Source organism: Rattus norvegicus, chromosome 12 (genome assembly GCF_021556685.1).
Source record: "Rattus norvegicus strain SHRSP/BbbUtx chromosome 12, alternate assembly SHRSP_T2T, whole genome shotgun sequence".
In the NCBI taxonomy this organism is placed as follows: Eukaryota; Metazoa; Chordata; class Mammalia; order Rodentia; family Muridae; genus Rattus; species Rattus norvegicus.
In genome coordinates this window covers 53,279,128-53,302,762 of record NC_141545.1, presented here as the reverse complement: position 1 = coordinate 53,302,762, position 23,635 = coordinate 53,279,128, and the positions used below count along the sequence as shown (strand labels likewise).

Here is a 23,635-nt window from a genome sequence, read left to right as displayed (position 1 = left end):
GTTACTTTGTTAGGCAGTCAGGCTACCTACGTGATGAGGGGCTTCTGACACAGGAGCATCGCCCTGTGGGTAAACAGCAGAGGACTGCCCTGGCATTTAAGCCACAGCAGGTACCGAAGCCCTACCAGCATTCTCCTGCACGTTTCCCTATTTGAAGCGTAGGGAGCAATGAGAAGTGCACCCCAGGTTCAGCTGCCCTCAGTGACTCTTTAGTGTAAGGATCTTCAGTGGGATGAGCTGAGAAGGAAGTGGCTCACACAGACATTAGTAGGTTACAGTCTAACAATGTAAAGTTAATTTTTGAGGGATTGAGGGACGGCTCAGCAGTTTAGAGCATCACTTCCTGCTCTTGCAGAGGATCTGGGTTTAATTTACAGCACCTACATTGGGTGGCTCATAGTTACCTGTAACTCCAATCTAAAGCCCTCTTCTGGCCTCCAAAGGCACCTAGAAGCACACAGTACACATAAACTTATACAGGCATGCGGGCGCGTGTGCGTACACACACACACACACACACACACACACACACACACACACTAAAAATAATTTAAAATAAGAATAATAACTATAATAATCAGCTAATTGTACCCTGTGCCAGGTGCCAAGGGGACTTCTCCAGCAGGTACTGCTTGCTGGTGGGATCCTGATTCTGTACCTGGCCTTGATGTCTGCCCTCACACAAAAGCATCCTCACCTGCCCTAACCATCAAGGCTGGAAGAAGGCAGTGCAGCTTCCTCACCACGTCCTATCCTCCTGCACGACTCGTATGCTGCACCACAGCCAGAGCTTCCCTGGCTCACTGCCGGGGAGCCTCAGCTCGAGAGCTTCTTCATCAGAATTCTCACCTGCCTGTGGCCCCTCAAGCGTCCTTAGGCTTCTACTGCAGGGCCTTCCTGTAGCTGCCCTTAGGCACAGCTCACACAGGCCTAGCCCTACCTACCACAGAAGGTAAGCAACACCTACCTGGCCCTTCTGCTTCTCCTCTCACTCCCCACCCACAGCAGGCTCCCGACACTCGGTACTGAGGATGCTCTGGAAGTGTCCACGCCTTGCAGGTGCCTAAGATCAGAAGCAGGGATGCAGCTGACTTGATGGGACCAGTACGACGGAGGCTGGAGACTTTTCTGGCCTGTGAGGGCAGCCATGCCTTTGTTGTCACCGTGGTCAGACTCTGAGCTGTGTGCTACTGTGGCTGACACACAGGAGATGCTCACTGAACACTCACTGGAGGAGAAGGGTAAAGAAATGAGCAGTGTCTTTCTCATATCTGTAACTAGGTCCCTATGATGGAAAAGACCAGAGGGCAATAGGAAGACCACAGGGAAGGCGGTCTCGGGGCTACCAGGGTTCCTGATGGTGCTCCAGGCACCAAGGTGCAGGGTCTAGGCAGGACACTCAGACAACAGTTCCTTTCTAACATGACAAGGTACTTAGGGAACTTTGGGCCAAACTGCCACGTAGAGGACCTTGAGTTGTGTGGTGTGTGTGTGTGTGTGTGTGTGTGTGTGTGTGGTAATGGAGGGAGATGTAGACCTTGGACCTAGCAAACTCTTCCTGAAGCCAGAGCCTGGCAGGTATGTTCTGTAGCCTCTTCAAGCCTTGAGACCTCATCTGCAGAGCAAGAGTAATACCAACAGTTTAACTCCACATTACAGGCTAGCTAGGTCTCCAGTCTGCACCCTATCAGCACTGGTCAGTTCAGCTCCACTATGGCTACCTCCATCTCCTCTGCTCCTGATCCTAGACAATGTCTACACTTGCTGGGCATGGGCACTTCTAGAACATTCTTAGTACTGAGGACGGGAGGCCAACTGGCGATTTTTACGTACAGAAATTTTTCTTATTTCTTTTCCTAAAGGAAACCTCCGAGCCCCACTTTCCAGGAGACACATGATCACAACCTTGGCTGTGAGCAATCAAATTAAGAAAATCACTGACTAATTTTATGGAACTAACAAACATTTGGTGGCATATTGGGGAGGTGTGCCTACCTTTCAGAGTGAAAGCTACTAAGGATGAACAATAAGGATTTTTCTAGGGATAAATCTCAGCAAAATTAACCTACTTTAAAAACACAGTTTGCAGGCTGGAGAGATGGCTCAGTGGTTAAGGGCACTGACTGCTCTTCCAGAGGTCCTGAGTTCAAATCCCAGCAACCACATGGTGGCTCACAACCATCTGTAAAGAGATCCGATGCCCTCTTCTGGTGTGTCTGAAGACAACTACAGTGTACTTATATATAATAAATGAATAAATCTTTAAAAACAACAAAAGCCCCCCACAGTTTGCAGGTGGGGATGTAGTTTAGTGGAGGAGTGCTTGCCTAGTGTGTACAAGGACCTCAGTTCAAATCCTGGTGCTACAAAATTAACTCATTAATTTAAAAAAACGGAGTCTGAAACTGGGTGTGCCTTTAGTCTTGGCACTGGGGAGACAGGTAAATTTCTACAAATTCAAGGCCAGTCTACATAAATAGATTGCTTGACAGTGACAGCTACTCAGAGAGGACCTTATCTCAAAACAAGACCCTACAAAGCTAGGTTAGAGATACATAGTGGTGTGAGCACAGTGATGCTCTGGAGCAAGGAGAAGAAGTGCTCAGGTAGGGAAGCATTCACCCACATCCACACCAGTGCTACAAACAGCCAGAGCTGCACACAGACACAGTGAGAAAACGGGATTAGCTGAGAAGCCAGAGGGACATGTGAGTAATGTCTACAGATGTGCTGGAATGCATAAACCACAGATGATAAAAACAGATACACAGGCCAAGGAAAGACAACAGTTACTACATAAAAAGCCATAGAGCCACATGATCTAGATAGCACATAAAGTCCCATTTACATGCAACACACATTCAAACATGTACACCTGCTGATTAGACTGGGCAGTGTCTCTTGCTGTCTGCCTGGAGCTCGGCTCCCGTCTGAACCCATAGGACAAATGGACATGAGGTCCCAGGTAGAGATAGTGTGTTAAGTATCAGGGCTTGCAATGGCACTCTGAAGCAGAAAATTCTACACAGGAAGACCCTAGAGATCTGTTGATTCAAGCCAGGTCTAAGATACCTGCATATGCTAGGACCTTGGCTGTGTAGGTTCCAAGGCCCTTCTGGGTCTGTTGCTCAGATGGGAACCCTACACTGCAGACCAGCTGCCTCTTCCCTTCCTGCCACCTCCTGTCACTCTTACGCAGCTGCCACAGGGGGTTAAACTACAAGCATCTGGCAAGTTAATTGTGGGCTTTTTAGGAAAATAGAAAAGCAAGGTCTTGAGAGAAGTCTTATATGATGATGGTGGACTTGGAAGCAGAAAAATGGCCAGGTAGTTCAGAGCAGCGATGCCCCAGATACTCCAGGGGACTCAGGCCAGAGATCATTTGTTATCAACTTGGATTAGTTTTAGAGCCTCTGTCCAAACATTAGTGTCATACAGGGCCACAGCATCAGGAGTATGTTCCAAGACGTAGCATTCTTCCTTCCCATGGGATGCTTCAGACCCCTGGGAATTTAGATTTAAGCCTGTGCCCAGGTACTAGCCCAGACATGCATGGCTTGACTCCAGTGCCAGCTGCTTCAACTCTCATGGTTCCGAGTACTGCCAGCAGATTCTGGTACTGGAGCCCTCTATGAAGATGGCTTACTTCTCAGTGTCCAACAAAGTCCTGGCCACAAGCCATTCCCAGGAGCATCAGGACATTACACAAAGGAGGGTGACAGAGAAGGCCTGTCCATCAAACTAGGGGCATCACAATCACTCTCAAGGGCTGCTGTTCTCAGTGCTCAGGTGTGAACAAGGCTGCCTAAGTCCCGTCATGAAAGGTCCCTTTTGATGGTCACCTACAGGAGTCACCTCTCCAAAGTGTCCATAGCCCCTGTGATCGAAGGCCCGAATACTAGATATTTTCAGTGGAACCCATACTGGAAGTGGAGCAAGGTCTGACGAGCCTTGGTTTTCTACACCTCAGGTAGACAACATAAGAGGTGAGGTTAGGGAGGTGGGAAGTGTAGATGGAGAAAGAAGAGGCCAGGCCCCTCCTCCAGCCAAGGCAGGGAGCCCCACCCTTGATCTGGTCTCTGGAAAGTCTGCTGAGCCTGGGCTGCTGGCCCAACTCGTCCTTGCTTTCTTTCCAGTGTCCAGGAATCTAGGGTAGACACCAGGGTTGGGAGAGCTGTTCCAATAGGCCCCACTGGGTAACTAATGGGTTAATTACATACCCTATAAAAAGCCACTGTGATTTAGAGAGTGAACTAGGCAGGCCTAACTGGCAGTAAATCAGGGCTGCAGGGATGAGGCAGGCGGAGTCCCAGCCCCAGACCTCCAATGAGCCAAAACGCCTATAAATCTGCAGAAATGGCTTTTATGAAGCTCTGGGTTTTATGATGTCATTAATGTTTCTCTTGATATTCAAGGGGAAATGAAGTAAGCCATGAGGAGGTTCAGAGGCTGCTCTGGTTGGTGCCAGGGCCACTCCACCAGCTCAGGTAGATGAGGGACTCGACTGTGCCTGAGGTCATACCCCTAGTGGACCTCACTGAACATGTATCAAGCCCCTCCAGTAGACCTGGGTATGCCTGCCCACACCGGGATATTTGCAGCATGAGCTTGCTGAATGCCATCCTGTCCCGATGTGGCTCTCCATTGGCCACAAGCCCACCATTTGGACACACATTTGTCTCCCCACAGTCTCTGCACACAGTAACTTTGGACCTCTCAGCTTCCAGCCTAAGCCCAAGCCCCTCCAGCAGATAGATGAATGGGGCTGAGAGCTGGAATATGGCTGCTCACACACCACAGGCATCTTTGACACCCAAGACCCTTGGTCCCTAACCAGATCTGCTCACCTTATTAGCAGCAGCCTGGGGCTTCCCACTTCTTGGCACCCTGCTCACCTGTACAGGGACCCACTTCAGGTTCCTGGTCAAAGTCCTAGAGACTCTAATGTGTATGTCCCAAGATCAGTGCCTGCCAGGAAGCTGCTGAGGTCAAACCCAATCAGGATTCTAAAGGAGAAGATTCCAGGGTGGTGGGACCCTCTAGGCACTGGAGCTGTGAGGCAGCTTTGGCTGAGGGATGGCCCTGAGGCAAGGACAAAGACAGTAAAGGAGGAAGGGCTGGAGACTTACTGAGTAGCCTCTCCCAGAAACCGCCTGTGCCGAGCTCTGTGGGAAAAGGAAAAAGACAGTCAGTGGCAGGCTAGGCCCCAGCCAGTGGCCCCAGCAGACAGGCAATACACCCTATGGCCAGTAAGGCCTCACTGGAGACTGGGAGGGCTGGGAGAGGGACAACGATGAACGACACAGGGATGAACATAGTCTTTCTGTGCACCAGACAGCTTCTGGAGCCGCCTTTGAAGTAGTAGTCTCTCTTCTGGCTTAGACAGGCCAGCAGTTATGCAATAGCTCTGGGTGGCCCTGCAGGGATGCCCTTAGCCAATCCACAGCTCCTTTGGGACTAGGACGCTAACTAAAACTGTTCCCCAAAGTACAGCAAGAAGATCCTGGCTGGCCTTTCACCACTTCTTCTGGAACCCACAGGGAGGCCCTTCTGGAAGAGGGAGATAGATGGGTCCTAAAGGCCAAGTGACCATAATGGAAGCTGGCATAAGGACCCAGGAGCAGCTTGAGCTGCCAGGGATTTCATAGCTCCAAAGATAGGCCACGGAGCAGATTCAGTCACGTGTGTGTGTGTGTGTGTGTGTGTGTGTGTGTGTGTGCCCGCGCGCGCACATGCAGCAGAAGCCGTGGAAGGACGGGGTGCAGGGAGAGGCTGAGCTCCTGCAAAGTGACAGTGGGGGTTGGGTGGCGGGGGGACTTCATGATTACTCGTGAGACACTAAGATGGGAAACAGTCAGCAAAGGGGAATGGATGCTAGTAGGCCGAGCTACAATCCTCGCTTCCTTCAAAGCAATCAGTGCCTGGTATCCTTTCCTAAAGGCTACTGACAGGACTAGGCCTAGGGCCACTGCTTGGAAGGCGGAGCCCACCCAAACCTACCCCTGTGTGGGTCCCACCTGCTAGCCACAGGCAGCTGATGGGGTGGGGGTGGGGCATAATTGGTGAGTTCTCAGCTTCATGTCGAGCTGTGTTCAGAATGCAGCTTCATTCATCCTGGGCCGCAATTAGAGTGCTAACTAGGGCAGCCCTGCGGCCCCAGACAATTACCAGCCTATTTTCCCATCTTGCAGCAACAAGATCAGGAGCCTGGCAATTATGCCTCCCTCTGTGGCAGCAGGCTGCACCCCCAGCCCCTATTTAAATGATAATGAGACACGACTCATTCAATTTAGTCCTTCAAAAAAAAAAAAAAATGTACCACCCTGAGGCCACTTCAGGAGCTGGGCAGGGTTGGTGTCAGTAGCCATCTCCTGAGACAGCAACCCCACGGGTGGCCCCTCTGTTTTTACCCCAGTTCTTGAGTCCCTGTGTCTCGGTTCTAGTGAGCCTGGTTGCTCTGACTATGCCCACTAGGCCAGCCCTGTGTCAAGCTCCAGACCCCATCCACTTGGCTTTGGGCCTGACTATCCCAAAGACCTAGCACCCAGGGTCCTCTCTCAGGGGCACTGATACGTATCCCCAAATCCCTGTATCGCTACATATGTACCCCCTACCCATCCCTCCAGCCCCAGGTTCCTCAGGACCCATGCCAACATGTGCAGCTGCCTACTCTGCTTTGGGCAAGGTGGCACCTGGTATTTCAGACACATTTGTGGAGACATTCGTACCCAGGTATCAATGCAGAATGTTGGTGTAGCATCTGCCCTAAGGCAGAAGGATGCCCACCTGAGGATTACAGGACGAGTTCTCAGGCTGCTACTGTGCACTTAATGTTCCAGAAGGGTTCCTGCCAGCTCTAACTGCTGCCCTTCATTTAAACCTTCCTACAGCTGAAGACCTAATTTGCTTTGGAGAGAAGACAAACTGCTAATTGCTCACGAGCAGCCTCCATGTGAGTTGCCAGGCATGGTCAAACCATGGGATACCTTCAGAGGGACACCAGGATGTCAGTCAGGGGTACTCACATCACTTAGCTGGTCCCTGGAGCTGCTATGCTGAGAGCTGGAAGCTTCAAGGACACTGTCATCATCACTGTTCCGGTCACCCCCTCTGGCCATTGTGACCTTCATCTGGGGACAGGGAGAAAAAGTCTCAGACAAACATGCACTGACCAGTAAGACTTTCTGGCCAGGGTTATACCCTCCCCACAAACTAGAGTTAGGTTCATTCCAGGGCTGGAAGTGACAAACAGGGCAGGAGGACATTTCCCCTTAACTTTTTGACATGGGTCTGTTGGAAGAGTCATCAGAAAGAACAGAGAGACACAGGGCCAGAAAACCCACCTGGATGACTGCAAATTTAACACTGGGCAGGACAGGAACGAAATGCCCCAAGGAGCCACACCATGACTGGCTCTGTCCTTGATTCCTCCAGTCACTGACTTTGAAGCTACCCAGGGGACTGAGAGACTCCAAACCAGGCCTGCTCTCCCTGTTCACAGCCTGGTCTCTCTTCCTGCTGAGGCTCTGCTGAGCTGGGCTACCCTTCCCTACCACAGTACACAGTAAGACATCACACCCATGCACCCACAGTGCCTCCTTCAGGAGTCACAGCAACTCCTTAGGTTTGTGATCTTGAGCTACTGCTTGACCTCCATTTGCCATTTGTAGGATGGAGCTGATGCACTGCTGTAGGCACAAGCAAACACCCCAGGGCTGCCTGGCACTGGCTATGCTTAATGTTTTACACATCTGAGCCTGTTGGTTGTTTGGAACAGCCCTTGGGACAACCTATTTCACTCTCAGAAAAAGAAAACGGGCCCAGAAAAGGCTGGACCCAGAACTAGAACAAACTGACAGATATCACTGGCCTTAGATACCAGCACCAGCAGGAACACCCACCCACACAGCTAGGCTCACAGCATTCCCAGACTATTTGCAGAGGCCACATTCCAGCCCCAGACATGAACACAAATGTCCAGGCATGATAACTTCACACTTCTGCCCAGTGCGGGTCTCTGGTCTGTTTAATGGGGAACATTCCCACAGCTTGTAATAGATGGGCTTGGTCTCCTCATGAACAACCTGGGTGCAGTGTTCAGCTAGCACGGGACAGCAAGGGGTTATGTGAATGCACATGAATGAACATTCATCCTGCTTCCATCTTTTATATCCCTCCTGATCTAACACCCCAGAGCCACTGGTATGGATTTGGTCAAGGCCCTCAGATTCCAATCATTTCACCATAAGCATGTGCCATGCCAGCCCTAGAACCAGTTTAGGGCCCCGAACTTTCAACTTCTCCCCAGTTCCAGACTGGCAGGAGCTAGATATACCATTTCCTATTGGAGCTAACATAGTACCAAGACCATGACACTGACTGGATGAAAGTGTATGTGCACATGGCTAAATGGGGCCCCTCACCCAGGCAAATGTCTAAGGCCCCAAAGATGTGAATGTTGGTATCTTTGGTTTATGTGGACTGCAGAGGAACTAGCCCAGCCTGAGGAGCTAAAGGTGATCATAGTCACTGACTGAACTAACTCTACAGGGACTTTTCATTAGTAGACCGACTGAGAATCTTGTATCTTTCTCATCAGGTTGAGAGCCATGGGGGTGTTCTCTCTTCTGACCCACAGTGCACAAAGACTCACTGGCAACTCGTGAGGGCTGAAATGTACACCTATGAGTTGAACTGTGAGAACACCGGGCATGCTTTCTGCCTGATACATATATATAGAAGCCATCTTTTCTATAAGCCAGACTGGAGTGAGTGCTGTACCCCGTGACTCTATGGTGGAGCCCTGGAGGTGGTGTGGGCTGCTGTCTGTTATCGTTTCTTAAGTAGATGTCCTCAGATTGAAAACCCCACCTCCTGCAGTTTTACAGAGCCAAGTCCTGTATTCTGGAAACAACTGCAATCACAGACACATGGGACAGTTGTCAACTTCTGTAACCAGGTGGATCCCAAACAGCGCCACCTGCTTGCCCTTTGGTCTTTCTTGCTTTTTACTCACTCTGAGGAAGTTTCCTACTAGCTATGCTAGAGGTGGAGAAGATGCCATGCTTCCATCCCTAGCAACTACGGAAGGATGAGATCAGTATACCTGGACCTCTGTGTCTGCATAGAGCCAGAGGGTGGCCTATTTGCTCCAGTGGGCAGGTGAGAATACCTATACTTATACCCACCTCTGGGCCTTGTAGACCAGCCACCAAGCCACTAGCCCATCTACTCATCTACCCAAGCAACCAGTTATCATCAGCTCATCATCCACCCACTCACTATCCACCCACCCACCCATCCATCCATCCATCATCCCATCCATCCATCCATCCATCCATCCATCCATCCAGCCAGCCAGCCAGCCAGCCAATCAGCCACCCAACCAACAGTCAAACAACCGACAAGCCAACATTCCGAGTTCTTTCTTGTACACTGGGCTCCTTTGGACAATGGACATACAGACACACACCTCTCCATGCATGGAGCCTTTAAAATCACAGTTAATGAAGGGAAAAAACAAAACAGCAGCAAAGTGCTAAGGAGGCAAACTGCAAAGAAAGGTGGGAGGACCATCAGAAAGGGCTGCTCTGTGCCACAAGGCAGGCAAGCTTACTGCCTATGTTGGACAGTGTTTCATTTGTTCTGTGATGTAACCACTTTGATGGACAAAGGTGGGCTAGTCTGTATGCTCCATTTTAGGAGGCTCCAGACATGGATCAGAGGTCAAGGCCCATCCAATCATTTGAAGTTTGCTCCTGCAACATGTCTGAGTGACTATAGCCTACAGGCTCCTATGCACCCTCAGCAGCCCAGGAGCCAGGAAGTTTACAGGGAATGGCTGCAAGCCAATCCTCAGGGAGGAACCATAGGTACTGTACCTACACAAACGACTTCCTTACAAAGCCATGCCAGGTACTTCTGAGCAGTTCTCTTGGACTTGGATGTGGAGCAGGATGTCTGCCAATATGGATCCATGCAACTGCACATGCACCCCAGGAGGACACAGCCACATTCAGTCTCGATCTCTCCCCTTGTAGTCCTTTCTAGGTTTCTGAGGTCACCTCTGAGACCACAGTTCTTTTACCAGTCTTGTAGGCTGGCCATGTCTCTCATTGGCCTCATGTAGGAGATTAATTTATAACTGTGCTGTGTATATATGTGTGTGAGTATGCATGTCACAGTGTGTATGTGGAAGTCAGAGGACAAGTTGTAGACATCACTTCTTTCCTCTCACCATGTGGGTTCCAGGAATTTGAACACAGGTTGTCAGGTTTAGCAGCAAGTACCTTTACCTACTGAGCTGTCTCTTTGTCCTAATGGGTTTGATGGTTTATAATTCTTTTTAAATTTTTATTTTGTGTGGAGGTATTTTGCCTGCAGGAATGTCATGTGCATGCATTGCCCACAGAGACCAAAAGAGGTCATGAGATCTCCTAGAGCTGGAATTACAGATGTCTGTGAACAACCATCTAGGTACAGGGAATTGAATCCAAGTCCTCTGAAAGAGCATCCAGAGCTTTTGGCATTGAGTGACCTCACTTGCCACGAGCTTTAATTATTCTTGACCGTGTACTTGCCAGACAGTGGCGTAAACCCAAGGCATCTTTGGACAGCACCCGAGGGCTCACAAACTTAGGGTCACTTAGCAGCTCCAAGAAGCAGGTTTAGAAGCCAAATTGGCAGCTGTGGGACTAGAACTTTCATGGGCCCTCAGTATTGTTGGGATTCAGTCCTTGACTCTAGGCTTTGCAGATCTATGAGGAAGTTGCAAGGAGAAGACTCCCAGACAAGGGGACAGGAGAGTTCCATTCAGGAAGTGACACGGAGGGAGGTGGGGCAATGATTAGGTGTCCAGACAGATAGAGCTCACGAAACCTGAGAAAGGCCAATATTGTCCCACTGGGTTCCCAAGCTTACAATGAACTGATCTTGCAGCCCAGCATTTCCCACAATCCATAAATTCGACTGGAGTAGGCTGATGAGCCAGGCTGCTTCCCAACATCCAGCAGCCACTGCCAGCATGTACTAGTGAAACATCCCCTACTTCCTGGTATGAGTCTGGGTAGGACATGAGACATAAAAACTAAACTAAGGGGGTTGGGGATTTAGCTCAGTGGTAGAGCGCTTGCCTAGCAAGCGCAAGGCCCTGGGTTCAGTCCCCAGCTCTGAAAAAAAAGAAAAAAAAAAAAAAAAAACTAAACTAAGCCGAAAGAGACTTGCACCCGTACCTGTTCAATGTTAATCATGCTATCAACTGGGCAGACAGGGAAACGGAGGTGTATACAGAACTGTGCATGGACTTCTGCAGGGACCACATGTGATAAGAGGGAGCTTGAGGGTGGGGAGGGCCCTCCTTGGCACCAGTGCCTGCTAAATGCTGGAATACACACAGGGTTTCAGTCAGTCACTCCTTGGGAGACAGGAGGACAGGGTGGAGAGTCCTAACTCACTCCCATTAGAAGGCTCAAAGCAAAGGCAGTGTTGTCTGGTAAACCAGCTTTATGGGAGGAAGAGGCCTTCGGAAATGCTTGCCAATTTCCACCGAGTTCCTCTAAACAGGGCAACCAGACTGGGAAAGGGCTCTAGTAGCCATGAATGGTGGCTCTAGCAATGAGGTTCCTCCTTCTCCCTACTCAACTCCCCACTGCACAAGGAAGTGATTGCTTCCAGGGCTGGTGGCTGGTGAACTGCTGTCCCAGGCAGGAAATATGTGGTTTACTCTGGTACTCAAACACACTGAGGTTTTGGGTACAGAGACAGCCTGTCCAAGGGTTGGGTCCTGGCCATCTGTAGCTGAGCAGATGATAAAGGGCCCAGAAGTATCCCTTTTCATTTGCAGAAGTTAGAAAGTCTACCAGAACCCAGAGCCAGAGAGCACATGGACACATGTTATCATGTACACACACCAGGCTGTCCATGAAATGTGTACTATACACACCTCACCAGCTCCCCTGACACCTTCATGCTCTGGAGCACTTCAAGGGGCACAAAGGCCCACTGGAATCCCATCATTACTCAGGCTGAGAACACACACAAGACAGAAGGAACGGCAACCCTGAGTAAGTGCAGCGCATGACCTGAATGGTGTGCGGGAGTCTGATTGGTCACATACATGCTGGAGTATTTGCAAGGAGACAGTCACACAACCTCAAACTGTTCCATACCCAGACAAATGCTTAATTTGTGGCTTCTACAGTCCACCTAACTGTGGGGCAGTTCACTTCCTGGATTGAGGATGAGGAGTACGGCTGCCTGGTTGCTTTGTGCTGTAAGCCCTGGGAGATCCCTGCGAGGAGCAGCCATTCCCTCAGGCATCAGACCCAGGTTAGGCAGAGAGGCGTGGCTAGGTTCCCGTCACTCAGCATGTCATCCTCTATGTGTATCCTGTATGTACATCCTATACGTACAGTGAATTCTGTATGCACAGCATGTCATCCTCTATGTGTATCCTGTATGTACATCTATATGTACAGTGAATTCTGTATGCACAGCATGTCATCCTCTATGTGTATCCTGTATGTACATCCTATACGTACAGTGAATTCTGTATGCACAGCATGTCATCCTCTATGTGTATCCTGTATGTGCAGCATGCCAAATGTACACACCATGACCAGCTTATATGGTGACTCCTGTGTGCTGTAAGTACATTTTTAATACATGGCATTCTATGTGCACAATATATCCTATGTGTACAGTACATCCCATATGCATGATATACCATGTGTACATGGTGTGTCCTGAACACACACTGCACTTCTTACATATGTTGTGCCCATACTCTGTGCCACTCTTGGGTCTAAGCTTGAGACTGACCCAAGTTACCCAAGTAACTGATGGCCTCCTGCAATGAGCTGTGCCAGGCAGGAACCCTGACTCGCTGGATCTCACAGTGCTGCAACCAGACTTCATCAGAGCAAGACCATGCTGAATGAGACTGAGTTATGACTCTCTCTGATGTTCTTTGTTCCTCAACCATAACCCCCTACTCATTGTCAGGGGTGAGTCCTGACTTCCCATGTCTCCTGAGAATCTAGAACAGATGCTGGCACAGCAAAGACCTCAGCCAGTACAGCAAGGAAACTCATCATTTCTGTTGTGCTGTCTCCAGTACAGATGGTCCCTACCCCTGGCCAGCAGCACTCACTGAGTATCGCTGACTACACCCCACAATTCCCCTCCACAGGTACCCAGCAGTGGCTCCAGACCTAGGCACTCCATACAGACCTCTCCTTTCAGAACTGAGCTCTCACGTAACTACCCCAGATCTACCTGGCCAAGACACTCCATTTGCTTCTTTCCCCATTAGCACCAACATGTCACTATTATTCACTACTGTCCCCAGTGGAGGGTTGGAGATGGCTCAGGGTGTATATTTCTATTCCAGAGGACCCAAGTTCAGTTTCCCAGTGGCTCAACATTGTTCCCCACTTTGCTCCAGTTGCTGGAACAGCTCCTCGTACCTACCTATGTTTTGCTGAGTGGCCACTCACTCACAGCTTGAGCCCAGATGGAGAGAAAGCAAGCACAATCCATCTCTGCCTCAATAAAGTATTCGGGTCTGCAGAGTCCGATGATGGACAGCACAGAGAAGGTCACAGCCAAGGGAAGAGGATATTCATGTAAATGTGTGAGACTTGCACCGCAGACCTGGTGAAGGGGATCCCTAGCTCTTCCACCCACGCCACCCAACAAGACCTGGATGGAGTTCACACTATACCCACTATACCGTCTGGCACTGAGGGTCTGCTTTGTCAGACACAGCCCAGAAAGGAGAAGCACTCATGGTTGTAATTAGCATTAGGGCTCCAACTGGGAAATTTCCTTTCAGTGAGCCTCTTCTGTCAGCAAAGTTTCATGTTCGTCTGCTCTGGGCTCAGTTGGATTAACGCAAGCCCTGTCTGCTACTTCTAGAACTATACCGTTTCTCTGTGTTGGCAGACTTTAAAAGACTCGAAGGGTTGCTACAGCTCCCTGCTGATCCCTGTGAGAGTAAAATGGTACCATGCTGGTCTGGAGCACCCCTCACAGCCCACGTACTAAAGAACACGTGTTGGCCTCTGGAACTGCCCTAGGAATCACAGGTAAGAGATCAGACTGAGCCTCTGAAACCCCGAGTCCAATTCTTTCTTTGTTACAAGTTGTTTACCTCAAGCATTCTGTGCACCGTATGTAAAGCTTACTAGTTAACAGACTGCTGGCTCATTTCTCTCCCTAATTCAGTGTGAGAGCTTGGTAGCAGGGAGTTTGTCACCTCTGCCTGGCATAGCAGGCAGGCCCACTGAAGGGAAGCTCAGGCAGTGTTTGGGATGATTTTATCCCCACACTCAGCAGTACTGGAGAGCTGAGTGCTGGCCATCTTCAGGTTTCTCTACATGCTTCTAGGATTCAGTTCTGTGGTAAGGCAATATATCCTTGCAAAGGCATGAGGAATTAACAGAGACGGAGACCAGCAGGGTTCCAGAGAGCAATGATACCCTTCAGGAGCATGTGTCCAATAATCTGACTTCCTCTTACTAAGCCCCGCTTTCTAGGGTTTCAACTGTGTCCCAGCAGTGCCAGAGGCTGAGCATTTGCACATGGGCCTTGAGGGATGCCCCAGATCTAAACCAGAGTGGTCTCATTTCACCTTCACAGGGATCTGCCTGGAGCCCTGGGAGCCCAATGGAACTTCAGCAGCCTGGGTCCTGAATGCACCTCCCTGACCCCAGTCCAAAGGTGCTTCACAAAGCTATCACACTTGAAACAGTCTGGCTTGGACACAGCAGGGGATTAGACAGTCTTCTTGGACACAAAGAAGGGGATTGGGCCTGCAGATAATGGCAAGATGAGCCTCCAGGCTCTGAGCCTCAAACCAGCAAAGTGGTATAAGAGGAAGAAACCACCAAAACCAGAGTAGAGTAAAAATAGTAACCATCACACATTTAGTTTAAGTCTATTTGCGCCTTTTTATGTTTTCTTTTTTTTTTTTTGTTTTTGTTTTTTGTTTTTTGTTTTTTTTTTTTTTGACTACAGGGTCTCAAGCAGCCAAGGGCGGCCTTGAATTTACTATGTAGGGGAGGATGAATTACAGGGTACAGTCAACGCACCCTGCTGACTTACTCTTTACCTCTCATTTCCATACCCTGAAGACATACGTAAATGAACATTCTCACTCCATAGGGATAGGAGACTTGGGCCTAGAAAGGGGATGCTGCCCAACTAGAAAAGGCAGTGCAAGGAATGTGACAGCTTGTATACATGCCCGCAATTGTCAAAAACAAAAAATATTTTAAAAATTACATTCCTCCTACTATCACATACACACACACGCACACACGAAACAGTGCTAGAGTATAAAAGTATAAAAGTATCATCCAGTCCTCAAGCGGGCATCCATTTCCAGCTCACTGGGCAATGAGGAAGCCACAGGTCTTGGCCCCTAAGAAAGTGGCAGACGTGAACAGGTGTGTGGTGACTGCAGAGCTGGCTGTCAGGAACAGGGATCTCCCAATGCCTGACTGACGTGGCAGAAATGTCTGGTCACAATGATGAGCAGACACTGCCAGGTGCCAGCTAAAGAAAGACAAAGCAGGTCAAGCTCACTAGTCCTCCCAATAACCTTGAAGGTGGGCCGTCATGAGCTGGTTTCACAGGCTAGGAAAGAAACAGACAAGCTCACACCTCCTTCAATGGGCAGGCAGAAGAGCTCCTGGTCAATAAGGATAGAAGGGCCTAGTTGGGGAAAAGTGGGCAAGGGGTCACCACACAAGGACAGCCAGGAGAAAACCCACAAAGGTGAGTTAGCCCAAGGGAAGTCAGGTCCTGAGGGATCACACACAACGTACAGGAAGCTGGGCTTCAAGCTGGGGTAGAGGGAACACTCTGAAGGCCCTCTGACACTGGCCATATTTACAGGGAAGCCCCCCTGCCTACCTACAGGCTAGCCAAGGAGAGCAGGACCTTGTCTGTGGAGATGGCCAGGCCATCACTGTTGCCTGTGCTGGAATCCTGGTTTAGTTATTGGGTTCATACTGGGGAGATTATTGGGCTGTCCAGATTAGAGAGAGGCTAAACAAGGCGTGAACAACACAGTGTGCCTAAAATACCATCAGACTGCTGTGTAACAGGAAGAGGAGGGGGCTGATGGAGGGGTGGGCCCTGGAGAGGCAGTCACACATGTTCAAATTCAGGCTGGCAGCCGCAGTTCAGATGTCCCTGCCATCTGGTAGAGACAGAGTACCACTGTGAACAACTTGCCATGCTCCTGCCTCAGCCCCCCAAATGTTGAGATCATAGGTATTTGCCATCACGCCTAGCTTTCTACCAGTTTTGTGACTAAATTTTTTGAGGAATTTATCTGTGTCACTCAGTTATTGACTTGGTTGGAATAAACCCATTCCTGATCATCTATTTCATGTCTACAGCACCTAAGACAAGGCAGTCTGTGTTGTTTTTCTTGGTTAATTTAGCAAGGGACTTCTCACCTTCATCACTTGTCCCAGTTACTTTCTATTGACAATTTGGCAGAACCTAGAATCACCTAGGAAGAGCTCTCACCTGGGAAAAAGGAGCCTGGATCAGATTTGACTGCGAGGCCATCCCCGTCCACTGAGGGTCTATCACTCAAACACTGTATGGGAAAACCAGCTGAGCATAAGCAAGGAAGCCAGCCAACAAGCAGCCTTCTCCCACGGATCCTACCTTCAGGCTCTTGCCCTGAACTCCCCTCCTGATGCCCTTCAATGACGGGCTATCTCTTAGAAGCTTAGGCCTAGCAGATTTACTAGTAAGTCTTTTCCCCATAGCTGCTATCGCTGAGCTAGCTGAGACCCTGTGTCTGATTCTGCTAGCTCCCATCTCCAATATATGTCTCCCGTATCCTCAGGCCCCGTGCTGGCTTTCTAACATTCCATGTGGAAACACAGACATCTACACACAAACACACACATACATCTCAGTGATATTTTTAAAGACAAGATTTAAGTAATAAGGCTGAACTCAAACTCACGACCCTTCCTCAGTCTCCCAAATGCTAGGATCACAGGTGCGCACCTCTGATCCATTCCTGATTACTTTCATAATTATATCTTAAAATGATAACGCTTTAAGTAAGCAAACTTAAATGATATCTATTATAAATCCCAGCACCAGCACTTGAGAGGTAGAGGAAGGCAGAACTCTGGGAGCTCAAGGCCAGCCTGTTCTACAGAAAAAGTTTCAGGACAGCCAGGTTTACACGGAAAAATCTGCCTCAAGAAACAAAAAACTTCATTCTGATGGTTTACTTTTGGTTTGGCTTATAAGACATTTCGAATCTTTGTGGCTCATGTGTAACTTCCACCAGCAGTGCTACTCTAAGTCCAGGCCCTACACACACCTGTCTATACCTTTCTTTTAGAAACTGCCCAGAAGGTTCTGTAGTGGGACTGAAACACCAACTCCTGTGGACTTTCCCTATCTCTGCCAACTGTGGGGGGGCATCCACCTGTCACTTTCTCTTCAAGCTGAAGGCCATTCTGCCACTTGTGCACTGGGAATCTGAGCCCATCTAGGAGCGTTGACAGGCAGGTAGAGACCCCAGGTCAGACCATGCCACCTGCCATACCCAGGGGCAGGGGCAGACACCTCCTTTCACCCAAATAAGCAGCTCCAAGGCCCTAAGACATTCTCCTCCTGTTTCTGGATGGCCTCACTTTCTTTGCCAAGGTTTGGTTGTTCCCTCTGCCATGTGTCCCACTTCTAAGATAGTTAGGCCCCTGCAGGCGTTATCAGCTGGGATTTTCTGGGACTAGTTTCTGGATGAAACCTGGTGAGCAGTTTGGGAAGACTGGTAAACTTTAGTTCACAAGCTGTATTTCTAACATGGAGGGCAGGATGGACTAGCATCTGCCTAGCTAGAAAAACCTCTGTAGCCTTGCAAGGTCGGGTGAGTCATGTAAAATATGCACGCATGCACGCACGCACGCACGCACGCACGCACGCACGCACGTGTAAATGCCTTGGGGAGGTCATATTCAACGTAGCCTGTGCTTGCATGCTTCCCTCCTAGGCTGCCCCAATTTGCATTGACTCATCCATCATAAAAACCCAAGAAACATTCTACTTCCAGACCCTACAACAGGGGCTACCTAACCTCCCAGGGAACTTAAAACCACTCGCAGGGCTCACCTTTCCATTACACTCAGTGGGGATGCCACTGGCTTCTTCAGGCTCCCCTCCCCTCCTTGGTTATGCTACGTCACTGGCAGCTAAGGAGAACTACACTGAACCTGGTGTGGAGGCCCTAACAGTAAGAAGCTGCTGATGACCACTGAGACATGCAGATGACGGCACTGAGCCCAAGGTCCATTTCCAAAGGATCTTCTAGACCCTACTCATGTCACCCCAACTTGGATGGGCCCACTGCCCCCTACAGCTGTCATGACCCCAAGCTTCCTTCCAGGGCAGCTCCAGGCAACCTCACCTCAGGACCCATACTCCCAGCTGCATAACCTGGCAAGCCCACATAGCCTTTGGTCAGACTACAATCTGACAAATCCAGAGGAACCTGGATCTCCAGCTGTTCAGAGTTATCAGTATACCACAACAGCAGATCCCCAAGAGAGGTTGCAGAACATGGCCCATGTATGTGACCCAGCTATCAGGATCCTGGCGATGCTGCTGCCCTCCCTATGCTGGGTGTAGTCTTTGTGTAAATGTATATATTTGAGTGCAGACATACATGTATCAGTGTCTCAGTGTTCTCAGGCCTATGAAGGTCTGAGAACAGCTCTCAAGAGCCTGTTCTCTCCTGCCACCTTGTGGCATCTAAGGATGGGGCCTGTGCACAAGCACCTCTCTACCTGCTAAGCTATCCTCTCGTCCACCAAGTTCAAGTATTCTTAAGTATCCAATGCCAAGTCCTAGTTCCCAGTCCTAGAAACCCAGCTGGCTATGGCAACCTCAACCTTCTATGCTAACAACTGGTCTTTTGACCCTGGAATAGGCTAAGCGATGCAGTGGAGGACGCTAACAAGACCTTCTGGCTCCACGCAAGACCAAAGGGCCTGTGCGGGCATAGCGCCTCACCAAGAATAGATTTCCCTAATCCTTGTAGATCCAGGGCAGTAACATCGGCCCTAGGATCCTTGGGCTACCCCATGTAACCAACCCTCCTCAAAACACTGGCACAGGGAGGCCTGGTTCAGAGGGGCATGAATGCTGTCCTCAAGAACTCCACCCTTAGTGACTCAACACCTCCCTCAAACCTCTATTGCTTATGCCAGGACAGTGCTTAGTGAATGGAAAGCCAAATCTAGGTACACAAAACCACTCAATGGAATAAATCACAGAACACGGAGTACTTAAATTATAAAACACTAGTATTATAAAAATGGTGTGGCACTTTATTTTTAAAATCAGAAAAATAAGTCCCAAATTTCTCAGTTCAGAAGCTGTAGTTGAACAACAGAATGGGGCCTTCTCAGGTAAACAGGTACCAGGTTAAGACTGGCAGCCCTGGCCCACTCAGCCCAAAGAACCCCAGGTAGGCAGCACAGAAGGTCCAAATCTAGTAGTATGTCCTCTGCTCTGGTCACTTCCCCTTCAAGGGCTCAGTTTAGCCACTTGGACTCCGGTGTGGGGCTGCCCTGAGATGGGACTGGGGAGGAGTTAACAACCTCGATCACAGGTAGAGTGGGCTGTGGGACAGGTGCAGGCCCAAGGATGTCTCTGTAGTAACAGGTGTCAAACTCAGGGCTGAACACTGTTATAACAGGAATAGAGTTCAGACAGGGGCTTCCAGTTGCCCTACCGTGCCTCTGGGGTAAAGGAAGAGCCCTGAGAGGTGGGGAAGCAGCCACTGAGTCACCACCCTTCACATCTCTCATGTAGTTGAAGGATCTTCAAGTAGACACTAGCATCATCCCACAGGCAAGAAAACGGTGGCCTGAAACGCAGCCAACCAAATCCACAGTGTGGTCCTGAGTCACCTAAGCCATTGTGCTCAGGGCAGGGAATACATTGGTGGGAAGAGGGAGTGAGGGGGAGACAAGAGAGTGAAGCCTAGGCTGGCACTTCATCACACATGTCCACCACATACAGGCATACATAAGCATACCACTCACACCTGCACACATGCACGGGAGACTGAGATGCAAAAGACAGTGTTGGCAATTAGAGGCATCAAAAGATGCTGAGGGATCCCAACAGCTCCAAGTCCTTAGTGTGACTGTGTAACCTTGCCCAGGAGTTGTCCATCACAAAGCAGCACATGTGAGGAGCATAGTAACACCAAGAAGCCTGACAACCGTGGAGGGGACAGTGGGATGACATGGAGTTCATCTCTCCTTCTGATGCGATGGGCCCAATCAGGCAAAGTAGTCTGGAAACAGCCTTGGGGCAGTCTGGGAAACCATCTTAGGCTTAAAGAGAGCCGGCTCTCATTAGTGCAGTCCAATCGTAGCATTAACAAATTCACCCAGGAAGTCATCTACAAGCCTCAGGCTCCAGGACTCACAGATGGGGCTTGGCGGGCCACCCCTGGGGCAGAGTGTCGAGTCCACTGTGACCTCAGGGGCCTGAAGGGATGGCCCAGTATGGAAGGCCGGGGACGACGAGCTGGCACCAGTCCCAGTAGGGACTGCCGTCTCAGCTGACAAAGAGGCCTCAGCAGAGGCTGGGGGGCCAGGCCTGGCTGCCCCAGAAGGGAAGGACGATCAGGAAGAGGAAGTAATGGTTGGGGTTTTCGAGGCTGGTCTGGGCCCAGAAGTGACCGCAGGGGCTTCTTCGGGCCCATGAGGGGCTGCTTGGGTATATGGGATTGCTCTGGGCTGGGACGTGGGCACTTCTGTTGTGACTGTCTAGGGCTCAGCAGGGCAGGCTTGGGAGGACTGGTTTGTTCAGGGCTTTCAACTAATTGTTGAGGCTGCTTGGGGCCCACTGATGACTGTTGAGAGCAGCTAGGCTGGCCCAGGAGGGATCTATGGGGCTGGCTCTGCTGACGTGGGGCCAAGAGTGCCCGCTGGTGGCAGCAGCACTGGCCTGAAAGGCAGCTGTTGGGACGACGGCGTGGGCGTGGTTGCAAGGTGAGAGTCCGAGGGGGCAGGCACTGCTGGCACTGGACTAGCAGAGACTGTGGGGGTGGGCAGTGCTGTCCTGTGGCAGCCCTACAGGGCTGGTCACAGGGACACAGTGTGGTCCATGACCGCAAAGGCTGGCAACGGTGCCATACGGTCAGTAGAGACCGGCAGAGGTGACACGAGGTCAACAGGGACCGAAGTGGGCGGTAACGATGCCATGGAGTCTGGATGGACCGCAGGCGCTGCCTGGAGCCTGGAAGTGCCAAGAGTGGCATGCGGGGCTGAGCCAGGCGTGAGCGCTGGGTCTGGCTGAGCTGATCTGGGGCCGGAAGCAGAAGCTGGGGACGATGGTGCTGACCAGGGCCCAGAAGTGGGCGCCGGGGCTGGCAGGGCTGTCTCAAGCCTAGAAGTGATCGATGGGGCCAAGCACGCTGACCCAGGGGCGGCCGCTGGGGCTGGCAGGGCTGCCCGGGGGCTGGGAGGGGCCCCTGGGGCTGGCTGGACTGGCTGGGCTGTTGCTGCTGCTGTTGCTGGGTCGGGCCGTTCTGGTGCCAGGGGCTGGCTGGGAGCGGCCCCCCTTCTGGGGAGCACACCTGCATGGAAGAAAGAGTATGTGTCCACCTGGGCAGGTGCGCCAGTGGACCCCCCATCCTGCCCAGGCCCAAGACATGCTATTCCCTCTCCAGAGCCCAGTTCCCAAAGGAGCTCAGAGCAGAGGCTTAACTGCTGAGAAAACCCCTTTCTGTGAAGAGGGCACAGAAGTAAGAGTCCCCAGGAAGGATGCAGCTGCAGCACTGAGCCATGACCCAGGACAGACCCATGCTCAGGCAGCCCAGCCCAGCTTCCACCTGCTCTGACAGACCTCATCTGGGCAGGAACGCTCCTCCAGGGGGCCATCCTTTTCCTTGGTTTCTCCTTTCACTCTTGGACCACCAACCTGAAGCCTTTGGCTGACATTCCCCTCTCTTAGCAGGAGCATGGTCCCCACATCCATTTACAGAGACACTCTAGATGTCTCCAGACACCTAGTCGGCGGAACCTGACGGACGCAGTGGGAAACGGGGCCGGCCTATCAGCTTGGCACTGTCACCCATCCTGGCCAGCACACGCCCCTGTACTCCTGGGGAGAAGCAATAGCACTGGCCAGGTAGGCCTTTCCAGCTGGGCAGACAGACAGGTCCCCGAACCTCTGTGACCAGCCTGGCTCCTGTCTACCCCATACCCCAAGCCCAGCAACGATGGAGTGCATTGCCAGGCAGGCCAAATGCCGAAGGGTGGGGTCCAGGTTCTTGTATAGTCCTGGTACAGATCCCACAACTCCAGGTCTTAAGAAAGGAAGGGCACAGATGCTCACCTGTTTTGAGGGCTGCAACGGGACTTTCCTAGTCCCTTCATCGCAAGTGGGCTCTGTATCACAAGTGGGACTGCCCACTTCCAGGGGCTGCCTGTTCTCACTCAGCTCCGCAGATGGGCAGTTTTCTGACTCTCGGGGCTTCTTCACAAGGCGTTGATCCCATTTCTCCTTCCGCTCATGTGGCTTGAGAGCCATGTCCTTCTGCAGAGGGAAAAGGGAATGCTGGTCAGCCTGTGGGAACCCTAGGAAGACAGCAGATTCCAAGGCTAGGGTGACTCCTGTGTAAGGAGCCTCTAACTTGAAAAGGCCATGTTTAAAAGAGAATGGACAGGTGATGAGTGGATGATGTATGAGGCCCTAAGTCCTCATGGGCCGGTATACAGCACTGTAGAATCTTCATGTATGGCAGACCTGGGAACTCTCTGAGGTGACATGTTGGCCTGGGGCTCACCAGGTGACACCTAGGAAGTGTCCCTTGGCAATATGCTATATAGAAGAAAATAGGAAATGCCCCCAGGTGACATCAAATTCCCCACAAGTTACCTACCCTCCCAGGTGATACCAATTCCCTACAATGCTTCCTAGCTGACATACTAAATGGTGGCAGAGAAGTAAGGTAAACACACACATGTACTCCCCCAAAATCAGTGACCAGCAAAGAGGTCTACAGAAAAACAAAACTTCCCATAAAATAGAAAGTCTGTATGTAAGGGAACACCATGAGGAAGACAAAGGAGAGCCACCACAGAACCACTCTATTTTCACAAGGCCTCAGAGGCAGAGCCACCAACCATGCTTCCTCCTCCCAGAGATAGAAGATTTAAGTCTCCTGGCTTGCCTCCCTGCCTTAGTCAGAGCAGGGTTGAGTTATAAGGACTTTCTGCAGTATACACAAGTGTCCTGACCTCATTGTCCCCACACTGCAGACTATCTGGTCACCTTCCCACAAGGGCCTGGGTTGTCAGACTGTCCTGCTGCTAAGGGCTGAGAAGTACAAAAGCAAAGATTTACAGAACTCTGATGTTACAAATGACATGGTGCTTCCAGGGTGTATTAGACCCAAAGTCTAAACAAACTGAGGTCAACTTCATGGATACTAAGCAATAAGTTTACTAGGAGGACACCAGTCAGGAGGCAAGCCCTCACTTTCCAAAATCCAGAAAGGGAGAAGGGAGGAAGAAATAGACAGGGATGCTGACAGCCACATGGCTGCAGAACCAGGCCCCTGCCTCAGGTT

The 23,635-nt window shown here is 50.7% G+C and overlaps 1 protein-coding gene across 23 annotated transcripts in view; it reads right to left on the bottom strand.

The window, feature by feature from the left end:
- Fbrsl1 (fibrosin-like 1) overlaps positions 1–23,635 on the bottom strand; it is an 88,082-nt gene that overhangs the window by 50,541 nt on the left and 13,906 nt on the right. For 22 of the 23 annotated variants that reach the window (XM_087578573.1, XM_087578582.1, XM_087578563.1 and 19 more), the window contains 3 exon segments: positions 22,399–22,599; positions 7,026–7,130; positions 5,130–5,165 (listed from right to left, as the gene is read on the bottom strand). In XM_087578573.1, the coding sequence (XP_087434699.1) occupies positions 5,130–5,165; positions 7,026–7,130; positions 22,399–22,599 (342 nt within the window). 23 annotated transcript variants of the gene reach the window in all.